The sequence below is a fragment of the Schistosoma mansoni genome, chromosome 2, assembly GCF_000237925.1.
Source record: "Schistosoma mansoni strain Puerto Rico chromosome 2, complete genome".
NCBI classification, from domain to species: domain Eukaryota; kingdom Metazoa; phylum Platyhelminthes; class Trematoda; order Strigeidida; family Schistosomatidae; genus Schistosoma; species Schistosoma mansoni.
Window position 1 is genome coordinate 15,921,986 of NC_031496.1, and position 14,038 is coordinate 15,936,023.

Genomic DNA, 14,038 nt, shown 5'->3' on the forward strand with positions numbered 1-14,038 from the left:
CATCAACTCTGAGATGCAGGCACATCCAGCTGACGAGTCCCAAATAAGACGAAACGCGCCTCCTGGATTCCACTGCTAGCCACTATCTATCTTTGCTTATAAAGCTTGTGACTTCAGGCAATATCGAGGCAGTCCGCACAGGATGCACATATGCCAACAAGAGACTGGTCAATTGCAGTCCTAAATAACTATGGGAAAATACAAGTAAGCAACACCAAGTAAATTTAATAATAATAATTGGTATTAATTTTTCGGCTCATAATTACATTGAATTTAGAATAATAAGACTTATGAATGAATTCTGTACATATGAGCATGTTGTGTTGACGTGCACAAGTTAATAAACTAGGTGCTGTTATATCCCAAAATAGTTTATAACTACCGTTTTTGACCCTACCGGGGCCGTATCCAGGACATTCAGGTTTCGCAAAGAGCATTTAACCTTTAGACTATTGGATCGGCATTTATGTTTTAAATAATGCGAAGATGTTTTACAAACATCTATATTACTTATATTATTCTTTTATTTGTCTCTGTTGTTGTATTTCCATTGTTGTTGTATTTAAGTTGTATTTTCATTCACTCAGATCCATTGTTTCTTGTTTTGATACTCGATTACTCCTTAGTCTTGAGATGCTTGATCGCAATGAACCACCAATTTTACCTGATGGTTATTGTCTTTCATTGGCTTTATTATGTCTACGTAAAACAGTGGATTCATTAAAGGTCATCATCAATGCTAATGTTCCTGAAATCATTAATCATAGTGATGATGACAGTATTAATAAGAAGGATAATACTTCGAAAAAACATGATATTATGTTTTGCAAACAAATTGTATCTAATTCATGGTGCGGCATATTATCCACACTCAGTTTATTATTTGAATCAAGGTAAGTATATATATATATATATATCGCCTAAAGAATTTCAGTCATCTGGTTATGTTTATGCAGTGAATTTTCTTATCCGTTCTATCCTAATCGACCTGTCATACAACTTAATTGTATATCATATGACTCAGTAGTTCAGGAATTTGACTTCCAGATTTTAAATTTCAAATCACCAACAAGAATTATATTACTGATAGTTGCATGTTATAAATAGTCGTGTCATTTTTTACAGAAAACATCAAAGGTCCTTAGTGAATGCTTATTTATAAATATCGAGATTGTTGTATTTAAGGCCGTCACATACATATAAGAGATTTAAAAAAGGAATCTAAATCAAGGTTTCAATTTAAAATAACCGAATATCTACTTTGTGTAGTGACCATAACTGAATAGTTTTGTGATGATATTTCAAATATGTTAGCCATTATTTAAAATATTGAAAAAATGTTTGGAATAGTTTCTAGAACCTTTATTTTTGAAAAATATTTATGGCAAGTTACAAAAAATATATCCCTGCGTTATTAAATTTATTAAAAAGAGTACATGTAAAGCATTGACAAAGACTTACTTTAAGAAAGCTCATAAAGTAACATATCAAGCTGCGAAATTAAATGTTATATATTATGTTTTTAAAATAATTTCTATTCTTACGAGTAATTCAGTGAATGAAATATCACGACATAACTGGGCATAGCGACTAGACAAAAGACATTTGTTCAAAGGAGAAGTATCCGAATCACAATCTGAAATCTGGATCATAAGATAGTTGTGAATATTTTATAATATATCGAACTAGTGAGACTTTTGTAATCATAACGTAATGATGTATTCGTAATCTTCCGATGACTAGGGAATTGAATTCCTGAAGTCTCAAAATTTTCATCTTCTGATAATCAACAACTGTATAGAGACTGAAATATCCTTATTCACACACAACTTGAGCGAAAAAATAGTGTTTTTCGTAGTTCTTAGATTATAAACTGGTCTTAGCCAGACCACCATTGAAATCCTTGAAGCACTGGAAGGTCGTTTCATCCTAGTACTGGACTACTCGGCAGTCCATATCCATGTTTACGAATAGTGCAAGCAAGTCTGATCGTTCTAATATCATGCTGTTCAGGTCAAAGGTAGTTAGAGACGTGACATTTGTGGTGTATGTGATAATTATAATAAATGTGATATATATGATATAAACGAGTGGTTCAATTTGAATGTGTATTTGTGGTGTAAAATTTGCTTGACCAACTATCTTATGAGGAAGTAGGGGAGAATTAAATTTGAAAATTCCTACCCACCTTATTTTTGAAAATTATTCGTCTGATTGGTTTGATGTGATCCTTCGTTTATCTTGTCACTATAGGATTTAGATCCCCGCCCTTTTATTATTTAGATCTGATTGCTTAAATACGGTATAGCGTAGGCGCTTTTATTGGATGTTGAGAATTGTAATTTTGGATCTAAAACAAGTCAGTCGCTGCCGGAATAGCTCAATGACAACGTTTCAAGCTATGAAGCTTGGTGACACCGGAGTGAGTCCACCAGGAAGCACCAGTTACCACAATATTACAGGTATACCTTGCTAAGAGTCCCGAATAGCATGAAATATACGTCTAGGGTTTCCTGTCGATTGATTCCAACCACCTAAAATTTCAAAAGTGTACGCGATGTTTAGTCTCTTAGATTAATGGCCACTTTGTAACTTGATCGATAAAATTCTATTAGCATTAAAGGACTAGATAAACATTCGTCAGTCAGTTGGAACTCATTTCTTCAACGATTTATAAAAATAAGATTTTCAAATAACCAAGTTCTAATGTTTAATAAGTAAAGATGATAAATTATATTAAATTAATGTCTCAAAGAAAACAGAATATTCATTGGGAATCTCTCTAATATATTATCTTTTTTGGTGTTTATCGGAACTGTATCATTTGAGTTTATGTTATATACAACTTAAAGGAAGAAATAAAGCTTTTACGTTTTAATGGTGGAAACTTTCTCAAATTAATAAAGAAGTTGGGATAATAAATAAAATGAAATTCAGAATATTATTAATTAATTAATTAATTAACTAATCACGTTTACACGAAACGAAATATTTCAAGCCATGTATAATATTTTTTTTCGTTGTCCCTAAAAGAATAAATCTTTATCTGACTTATAATGTCAATCGAGTGAGTAGACATATAATTCAGATAAGAATTAAGGAAACTGATAACTGTTCGCCTTTTTATATCCACTTACATACAGATAGATACATAAGGACATATTACACAATTACCTCTGACCTGAACACTTTAACCTACATGTTTCAGATTAAAGATTAGTAGTTTTTTGGGAATAAGCTTTCCTAGTTTAAAATTATCTGTTCGCATTATTATGATTAGATAACAAAAAATCATAATATTTACGTTTAATAGCTTTCTTACTTATAAATGAAAATATAAAAATGATGTCTAACAGTTAATTAATACAATTTGAATGGTCTGTACTATCAAATGATTCATATTTTCCGACATATATAGGTCAACTCGTTTGAATAAGTAGATTGAAAAAACCATAATATTAAATATTAAGTGACATGACATTGTCAAAATTCCACCACCAATTTTCCTCATACAAATCTTAAATTGGTCAACTTGTCGATGAAGATTTCTAATCATAAATGTAAAGATACTTCATTGAAACCTGACCACTGTAGAACTTCATATTAATTATTAAGCAGACCAACTGAGTCTTTTGCATACTATGAATTTAGTAACAAAATAAGTACGTAGCGATTTCTGTCTCGAGCTCAAAATAAGTTAATAGGCTTAAGGCATTATGGAGGCAGTACGCACAGGATGCATATATCCTAATAAGAGACCGGTAAATTGAAGTCCTAAACGTCAATGTGATGTTACTTTCGAGCGGTTTTCTTTGAGCTATTCATTACTCCGGCTTCTTGTTCTATACATACGTATGCTCAATCAGAAAGCTTCGTGAGCAGCCTTTTTGTTCCTGCTTGTAAGACGTATAACCAGGTTTTTTTTGTTGCTCTCAGGCAACTTAGCCTACATGTAAGTGAAAATCTTCCTGGGTGGTGTGGAACAAAGTTAATATGTAGCTCTGTTTTGTCACGTTTAGTCAATAGTGTTAATGTGGCAAATAAAACTCAATGATTCCAAGTAACATTTTACCTAATTTTTACTAGAAGCTATAGCGATTTGAGAACGACCATATTTTCTGTATTCAAAAGAAATTTATGAGATCTTTATCTTTTCTCGGCCAAGTTAAGACTTGATAAATGACTTCTCTATGTTTTTTTAATTTTCTGTTTCTTTGCTTTCTTTATTTCGTGCCTCTTTACTAGTTATTTTTAAATAGATTATTCACAGATTTCGTTTTGAGTAATTTTTATTGATTGTTATTTTAATTAGTTTGTCCTCCTAAGTTTTGACCTACTTTTTATGTTGAAATATTTGCTCAAACTGTCATTGTTCTTACCATTCAGTCATTTGTTCATGCATAACATAAAAAATGGTAATACATTAGCACAGCGATATGAGATTATTAAGACAAATCCTTGAGTATCAGATGTACTAGTACGTATGTTATCTTACTGTCAATTTATAATCTCTACTTATTATCTCTAGTTATATAAATTATTCGACTAATTTTTATCACTGACTCACAACATGGCTTGATTTGTTTAATATTTTTCATACATGCTTATAAATATTACTTATATTAAGTTTTAGTCTAAAACAATGTTATTCGATGATGTGTTGTTCCAACAACACAAATCTATGTATTGTATCCGAAAAAGTCAGCAGCAGTCAAGGGCACAGGTCATCTGATTGTTTCTGTGGTTGGTGCACTTCCATTTTCTGGTATTGAGTGTGTATGAACGCTTAAGGAACTTCTCATACTACCCTAATCATCCAGAATAACTAGATTTATAAAGATTTTATCACTTTCATTTTCTTTAATCATGTAATCTGTTCTAAATAAAAATGTTTAAAATAAAAAATCTAAATGAAACGATCGATACAAGTGGTTTTCAATATTTTGAGTACTACATTTTCAATGCACTGTGAAATTTCAACTCAGATCGAAAATTGAATTTACTTCTTTTGACGCAGTAACCTGTTGCTCTTATGTTGAGTCTATACAAAATGAGTACAAAATTGATAGATTATAGGCGTATTACAAAACCCTGATTGAATTTAGCACAAACGCACTTGGTCAGGAATGAATTTGATCGCTTTTGACAGAGTTCTGAAACTATCTGTCCATATAGTTAGTTAGGCATTTATGCAATATATTTTTATAATAAATTAGCTAAGTGTTTTAATTGCTGTTTTTTAAAATCTATACTTCATTTGACTACAGTGCTGATCATCACATAACATCAGGTCTTCTTCAGTCTTTGCAAATTATGATTGAATTAAGTGGGAAGTTACATTTGGATGAATCTCGAGATGCTTTCTCTATAACATTGTGTAGAGCTGCACTGCCATCTTCATTTGGACGTTCTTTATTGGCAACTCATTCTAAAAGTATGTTCTATTATTTAGTTGAATAATAAACTCACTATTTCTATCTCAAATTATAAATTAAAGTCATGTTATGAATAGTGATAGTGTTCGCAACATTCAGGATTGGATTAATCACTTCCATGCTTGTTGAACCAATTGCTGGGAATTATGCCTTAGTTGTTTATTAAATTACAATACGGTCTGAAGCAATAATTACTGGGGTTATCAATATTTGGAATGTTTGCGCAGCCTAGCTAACCGTTATCAACTAATAGCTACAAATAAAATCAAAGTATTCATTCAATTAACCCACGTACTAAGGGGATTTTTTTGAGTGTTGTTGATCAAGGAAAGAAAAAAATGTTAAAACATTCTTAATTTAGACACTATTTTCAAAATATTTCTTTAATCAATGACTTTTGATTTCCTATACTCATTGGAATTAATCAAAATATATATTTGTTGTTTACTCATATTTAGATCATTCACTAGTATCTCAGTTATCTCCTAATTTCAATAGTGCAAATAATCATGATGATATATTTGAACGTAGTGGGATTGCTTTAGTGATTTCTCAAGGCCCTGGTCATACAGTTCATATTAATCCACCCACAAATGTCTCATCTATTCTTCAAAACATGTCAAACCAGACTACACCCACTGGAAATGTTCAAAGTGGTTCCGGATCCGCTGGAAATACAGATTCTTTGTTATCTGGAAATATACTACTTACTGTTAAACATTTACAAGCAGCTTCTGCTGTTTTAACAACTGCTCTTGCACATGGTGATGTCTTAGATTCATCATGGATTATATTTCTAACTACAATGCAGGTATATTCTTATTTTTTTCTACAATTCTACTTTTATCTAAATTAATAAATTTTGACCAATAATTAGATTTTAATGTCTTAATATTCATCTATAAACTCTACATATGGTTTTTGATCAATGGTTGCAAATTATCTATTGAGAAAATTCACTTATTGTGAAGAGTCCACAAATATCCTTCGGTAAAGTACTATAAAGGCCCAGAAAAAGGATGGAAACGTTTTATTCAGTTAGCATTAAATAATGGCTTCTCAGAAAAGTCTAGAAAAATAAAGAATTATGTGTTACGTTTTAATTAGATAGTTACCTGTATTGTTTTGACATGAACTACATTTCCAGAAGTCTTTTTAGAAGGTTAAGGTTATACAGAACTCTAGAAATGCACTCGATTTCGTGTACATAAATTGATCTTTCAATAAAGCTTTTAATTATCTGGACTTTTTTCTATTGTTCAGTTTCAGATTTGGAAGTATTCTAAGGTTTTAGTCATTCATTCAGTAGACTCATCATCAATGTTCACAGTATTGGTGTAAACTGTGTTGTATTCTACGTGTTCGTTGTTTATTTACACACCGTATAGGTTCACTGTAAATAATTTTTAACTGTGAAATTCGGACAATGAAGGTAGAGGTCTTGTGTAATTTACAATTATTTGATCATAGTAGACATTAAAACACTACTTGTTTTCAGTGCTGAGGTTAAGTTTAAGTTCCTTGATATAAATGACACGTGATTGATTGAGCTCTAAACATTTATTTCTAAACAGTCCTTCCTTCCTTCCTACTTCTATCCAATTGTTGTCCATTTTTCTCATGTCTGTCTCCGTTTCTCGGCGTAATGTGTTCTTTGATCTTCCCCTGTTCCTTTGGCCTTCAGGATTCCAATTGAGGGCTTTCTTTGTGACGCAGTTGGGTGACTTCCTCAGTGTGTGTCCTATTCACTTCCAGCTCTTCTTCCTGATTTCTTCCGCTGAAATCTGGTTTGTTCTCTCCTACAGTAGGTGTTGCTGATATTGTGTGGCCCACGGATCCGGAGTATTTTGCGTAGATAACTGTCAATAAACACTTGTATCTTCTGGATGTTGGCTTTCGTAGTTGTCCAGTTTTCCGCCCCATAAAGTAGAACTGTCTTGAAATTTGTATTGAAAATTCTGACTTTGGTGTTGGTTGACAGTTGTTTTGAGCTCCAGATGTTCCTCAATTGTAGATATGCTGCTCTTGCTTTGCCGACCCGCGTCTTCACATTTGCATCAGATCCACTGTGTTCATCAATGATGCTGCCCAGATATGTAAGGGTTTTCACATCCTTCAAAGCTTCTCCGTCAAGTGTAATTCGATTGGTGCATGCTGTATTGTATCGGAGAGTTTTGCTTTTCCCTTTGTGTATGTTGGGACATACTGTTTCTGAGGCTGCTGCTACACTGGTCGTTTTCTCCTGCATTTGTTGTCGCGTGTGTGATAGTAAAGCCAGATTATCAGCGAAGTCTAGATCGTTCAGCTGCATCCCAGCTATCCACTGTATCCCGTGATTCCCTCCAAATGTTGACTTCTTCATGATCCAGTCGATCACCAGGGAAAAGAGAAAGAGTGAGAGTAAGCAGCCTTGCCTGACACCGGTCTTTACTTCGAACAAGTCTGTGAGCTATCCTCTATGTACGATTTTGCAGTTTAATCCATCATAGGTATTCCGTATGATATTGACTATTTTCTCAGGCACGCCGTAGTGTCGAAGAATTCTCCAACTATCTACTATTATTCATTACTGGTTGGGGACAATCGAATGTATTTAAGCAAACATTACAGACTATCTCGGTAAATTCTGATAACCAAACAATGAACAGTCAATTTGCAAATTAACAACCAATTGTTTCAATCTTCACTGTTTATTCTCTAATTCCATTGCTCATGCATTTTCCAAACGATTGCGCTTCATTTCAGTTCTTTGCTCATCGGTCTTCTGCCCAAATACATTCTATGTCTGACCAACACCATATACTACTTATATAGATATAAGTAGACCACACCACAGTAGCGCCGAAATAACATTGTTTTTAAGTCTTTTGTTTTTATTACTGGTAAATTCCGTTTTATAATCATTTTCGTCTTACTAATCAGTTTTCAGAGAAATTCTTAGATTGATTCTGTCCGATTATAAACGGATCATTTGTTCATTTATTTTCAAGTGTTTATTCCTGAATAATTTACCTTGTTTATTTGTTATTGTTCGTTTTAATGTTTTTTTTTATTTTATGGGATGACTAAATTAGTTTGTTAGGAAAAGTAACTTTCATAGTCGAAAAATAAGTTTTGAAACTCTTAACGGATAATTAAATGGTTGGAGTATTTAAACATTCGGATTATAATTTCTCACTAGTTTCATTCACTTTAATTTATGCATTCGTGCACGTCAAACTATACTTGGTTGCAGAGTTTTATTATTATATGGAGTTTTAGCACCAATTAAATCGTAATTGTATTGGATATGTATCTTGTAATTTTGACCTTCCCAATAAGAACCAGGTTGGGTGGTATGCAGTGTCAATGGACTTCAAATCATAACAATAAATTCCTCTTTCCCACAAATTTTAACCCCTGATTCCTGAATTAGACTAAATTAGAGTGATAATGTTTTGACATAAAAGTTGAGGATTGTTTATTACGGTTATCAAAATTTTAAAAGGTAAATTTAGATGAAACTCATGAATGACATATCAATATGTAAAATTTCTCACCGCTTTAATATACAATCGAAGTCCGTGACTAATTCATGGTTCATGTACTTTAATTTAAACCATTACTTACTTTACTTACGACTGTTACTCCCAATGGAGCGTAGGCCGCCGAACAGCTTTCTCCAACCCACTCTGTCCTGGGCCTTCTTTTCTAGTTCTATCAAATTTTTGTTAATTCTTCCCATGTCCGTCTTCATTTCTCGGCGTAATGTGTTCTTTGGTCTTGCTCTTCTCCTTTGACCTTCAGGATTCCATGTGAGGGCTTGTCTTGTGATGCAATTGGGTGATTTCCTCAAAGCGTGCCCTATCCACTTCCAGCGCTTCTTCCTGATTTCTTCCTCCTCTGGAATCTGGTTTGTTGTCTCCCACTGTAACTTGTTGCTGATAGTGTCTGGCCATCGGATCCAAAGTATCTTGCGTAGACAACTGTTAATAATTTAAACCGTACTCTAGATATATAGGTTTTTGGCGATACTAATTAATCACCCAAACCAAAATTGGTCCTGCGGGGTTCTCGCGAACAACCTAATTGTTGAAACTAAGTATTTTAAACACTAATCCGTATTTTTTCTCTCTCTCTATATATATATATATATATATATATATATAGGCATCGTTCTTTTAGTTTTCTATTTTGCTAGTATCTTGTTTAAATTAAAATTTACAGCATTTAGTTTGGATGTTGAACTTGAAAATTAAACCATCGGCTAAATTATTTTTCAAACCTGTTCAAGAATCATGCACAGCAACAAAGGAAAGTGTTAATTCATCAAATGATACAATGAATGAAAATGCTGATCCTGGAACTGCCAGTACTAATACTGCTACTACTATTACGACTAACAATAATAGTCAAGTTTCGACACAACAGATCTCTATGACAACACTTTTCTCGGTGACATCTGAATTAACATCATTATCATCATTCCTTACACAAATTTTTATTCAGTCCAGGTAAGTAGTTACCTTTAATATTACATGAGTTCCGGGTTATTTATTTCAAGCCTTTTTGCCTAATATACGATAGTAATCTTTAAAACCATTGGAACAATCGACTAACAATACCATTTAGCTTTACATTTTAAAATTTAACTTAAACAATCGAGTTAAAACAATATTCCCAGTTTGTATCCAACTATATTTACCGTTCAAATAATAAAAAAACTTGTCAATAATAATTTTGATTGTGACATTGATTTAATGTAGAAATGAACCGAATAATAATATTCTTTATTATTTTTGTCATTTAAATCGTTAAATATTTTTAGCTTTTATTCATTTAATTCGTTTTCTAGTTTTTCTTAGTCTGTATTCCTCTCAATGATTCTTTTTTTCTTTTTCTCTTGTCTCTTACTGTTGGTATAAGAAAATATTGTATGATAGGATAGTTGGAGCTAGTTTACTTCTAAATTATAGTCGGTCATTATTATTAATATTATTACTCTAATGGTGGATAAATAATCTCCGTGTCCTTTATACATGCATACATCGTATTAATTAATGATATGATTAAATGGATCAGAAAAAAAAAAGCTTGAAACTTTTTATTGTTAGCCTTCTCAAATGATCAAATTCAGTTCATAATGAATTGATGTTCAATAATAAATTCACCTTTAAGCTAATAAAAACTGGTTAACTTATTTCTACATCTTTTTTTAGAATTACAAAGTAAATTAAATTTATTCTGATGATATTATAAAGCTCATTATCTTCTTCTTGTATACTAATCGGAATAACTTTTCTTGCGGGGTGGGTGGGAGTGTGATGTCGAGTTCATACATAATTTAATATTTCATTTATTTAACCCTTTAAATAGTCAGAACGTTTAAAAAGTCTGGCGCTTTAACCGGGTTGATAGACATGGAAAGTCCACCTAGGGGAGTTGGAAAATCGTGATTCCAAACCATTGATGCACATGGGCTCCAAGATCATGAGGGACCAAATGGCGTATAAACCAATCGTTGGTCACCGGCTACCATGGGACTGCATCTCCTAACATTTCTCTACTGCCTTGTGGATCAGACCTTTAGGTCAAAGGCTCGGGGTGTGGCTCTCTAAGAAAACAACATTCTTCAGTTTGGGCACCCGGGCAGTATCATAGTCCTCACACAATTAAGTGAAATGACAATTTTTTGTGTGGCACATGTCTATTTAGTGCCTCCTTGTACCAATGTTCCTGTGTTTAAATAAATAAATAGGCTTTAAATGTGTATAGTAGTTAGGTATTTTTATATCTTACAATATTCAATTGCATATTGTGGTTCATTACTCGTCTGCTGATTATTTAGTTTTCAGTCTATGAGCCTTCTAAGTTGATTAATTTACATTTAATAGTGTGTTTTTAACCATTTGATCTCAGGTTTGAACATCACCACACATACTTCTATTTGTGTAACCAGATAGTACTTATAGTTTTTATTCATTAAGTGATGTTCATGGATGAGTACATAAATTTTTGCCTCCTTAACAGGTTGTATTACAGTTCATTCATGTTTCAATTAGTCTTTTTCTAGAAGCCGTTTTTTAATTAGACCAATGAAACTGTTATACTAAACCACCAATTTAATAAGCGTTGTCAAATTATACAGTAGAGATGTCATAGCTGTCATTACCAAGGTTTGACTTTATTGTTTCAAATAAATTGAGCATTGGGTAGATTGTTACTAATATAAATAATATACTTGTAATATCCTGACTAGTAGAAAGATTAAATTTTTAATTTTTCTGACGTCTCATGTCTCGGTGCCAACCACTTTTTCAGAGAATAAATAAACAAATTGAATTAAACCACGTTTAAATAGTCCTTTGTACTATGTTAGTTCATCATTTTTGGTATAACATGTCATCAGTAAAATACCACTCCGTCTAAGGTAACCTAACGGATAGTGTTTATGTCGTCTTTTTTGTTGTTGTCATTCGAGGCATCATTCTTCTCTTGCTTTTAACTTTAATATGATGTTAGTGGTTGTGAATAGGTATGTTGATGGTGGGATTCGAACCGGCGCCGTTTAAATGTGGTTCCCCATCCAACGCCTTAGACCACTCGGCCACACGGAAAATGATTGGAACTACACAAAACTTACTCATCAATTTCAACATTCCATTTCACCATCGTCATGCAAATACTCTCTGCTATTCACGACAACACCAGTTTAATGGAATTAATGCTCAATTTTATACCATTATACTTATTTTGCACTTTTTTCCTCTTTCTTCAATATTTTGTACATTATCAATCCTTTACAATACGTACAAAAAGCGAGTTGAGTGTAGATGCTCTACACAATTTTATCTCAGCACTTTGTCGTCTTTCATCAGATGCATTAGAAGCAGTGAAAAATAATCGAGTAAGTTCATATGTCATTTTTTTATTTTCGAAAAGAATATTGACTTTTCACTTTTCCCCCCCGTCATTCGACAAGTTAATTAAAGTTTCATTTTTGGCACATACATATTTATACTTATTTTGTTTTCAGTACTACATTTCATCTGTGAGGATGATTAACACTACACTTAATTCTAGACCCCGATTGTTGACAAATTCTAACTATCGAAGAACAATAACATTTAAAAGTGTTTTATCTCGTTGTTATATTGTCAATATATATGGTTTTTCTTCATTCAGCTTATTTCCTCAAAAACACTGTCAATCGAAAAAGAAATCTTTTAAAATCTGAACATTGTCAAACCTTTGGAATATGGAATATATATATATATATATATATATATATATATATATCGTAATAAGACTTATCCACAAAACTAGATAACCGTGATTTTTCTTAGCACTTATTCTTGACAGCAGTCATTCTGGATACATGTTTTCGTATTTTTCGGAATGAGATTCCATATTGTTTAAAATAAATGTTTTTTTGGCTATTTCAAGTTACTCCCTTAAATACCGATATGCTCTCCTTGAACTTTGAGTGATAATCTGTACTCCAGTTTCAACGACAGAATTAATAGAGATTTACAATGTGAATTGTTATAAACCGAGTTTTAAGCGTTGGTTTATTGGTTAAAATCCCCTATTTTTAACTAGTCAGTATCAGGTTCGAACTCATGTTAGTTTAAAGAGCTAAGGTATGTTACTCACAGAAAAGCAATATATCTAAATGCCGAGTTCATAAACCTGTACTTCGTAAATATATTATAATTCATTCATCCTATACAGTTGATTATATCGAAATTTCTTTTTTTTTCATATTAAATTCTCTTTTGTTTTATAATAATTATTTTCTATAATTGTTCAAAATATATCGTGCACACATATCTCTTTCATTAAATAAGTTTCATCTCTACTTTACTGTTTCCAACTTCAGCTTAAAACAATTAGTAATAGTTTTTTCATAAATAATCTTATTATCATATATATTCATCTTGTTTTAATTGTTTGCATAATAATGGGCTCATCCACATTTTTACTTTTCGCACGTATTACTAGTCTATTTTTATTTGATCATTAATAATTTTGTTTGTGGAAAAACTTATAATTATTATAAATGATCTGACACAAAAATGCAATGAAAATGAAGAAACTGAACAGCCTACTTCATTGGTATCATTGATAAACAAATTGCTGGGTATAATTATTTGTAAAGCACACTTACCTACTTATATTTGACGTTGAAAAATGACCAAATGGTGTCTGTTCGTTGTCTTAACTTTCTGACAGATCAATGTTTTCCTCACTTAATTCATCAGCATTTTATGCAATAGTAACTGGAAATCTTTCATAATGGGTTAATTTTTATTCTGCTGATGAAGTTTGGTATATTTTAATTCTACATATTAGTTAGTCAGCTTAACTTATGCTAAATTATAACCTAATTATATATATATATATATTCCTTTAGATAGAATGACGGTTAATTAAGTTTACTTGAAAGTGATTTAATTTATAATGAGATGAAATCGTTTATCGTAAATTACTACTAACCTATGATACTGACTGTAATATCTCAATCATATTATCATAAATGTTTATGCAAATTAGGTCAAGATTATGTTACAGATTATTAATTCGGATTTCACGTGGTGAAGTACAACTGAATTTGTTGTATA

General features: G+C 32.0%; 1 protein-coding gene across 1 annotated transcript in view; it reads left to right on the plus strand.

The window, feature by feature from the left end:
• Smp_212080 (hypothetical protein) overlaps positions 1–14,038 on the plus strand; it is a gene marked incomplete at both ends in the record, with an annotated part of 72,373 nt that overhangs the window by 14,119 nt on the left and 44,216 nt on the right. Inside the window, 5 exons of the mRNA XM_018795841.1 lie at positions 627–893; positions 5,268–5,434; positions 5,894–6,246; positions 9,654–9,928; positions 12,234–12,321. Of these exons, the coding sequence (XP_018650113.1) occupies positions 627–893; positions 5,268–5,434; positions 5,894–6,246; positions 9,654–9,928; positions 12,234–12,321 (1,150 nt within the window). The remainder of the gene's footprint in view (positions 1–626; positions 894–5,267; positions 5,435–5,893; positions 6,247–9,653; positions 9,929–12,233; positions 12,322–14,038) is intronic.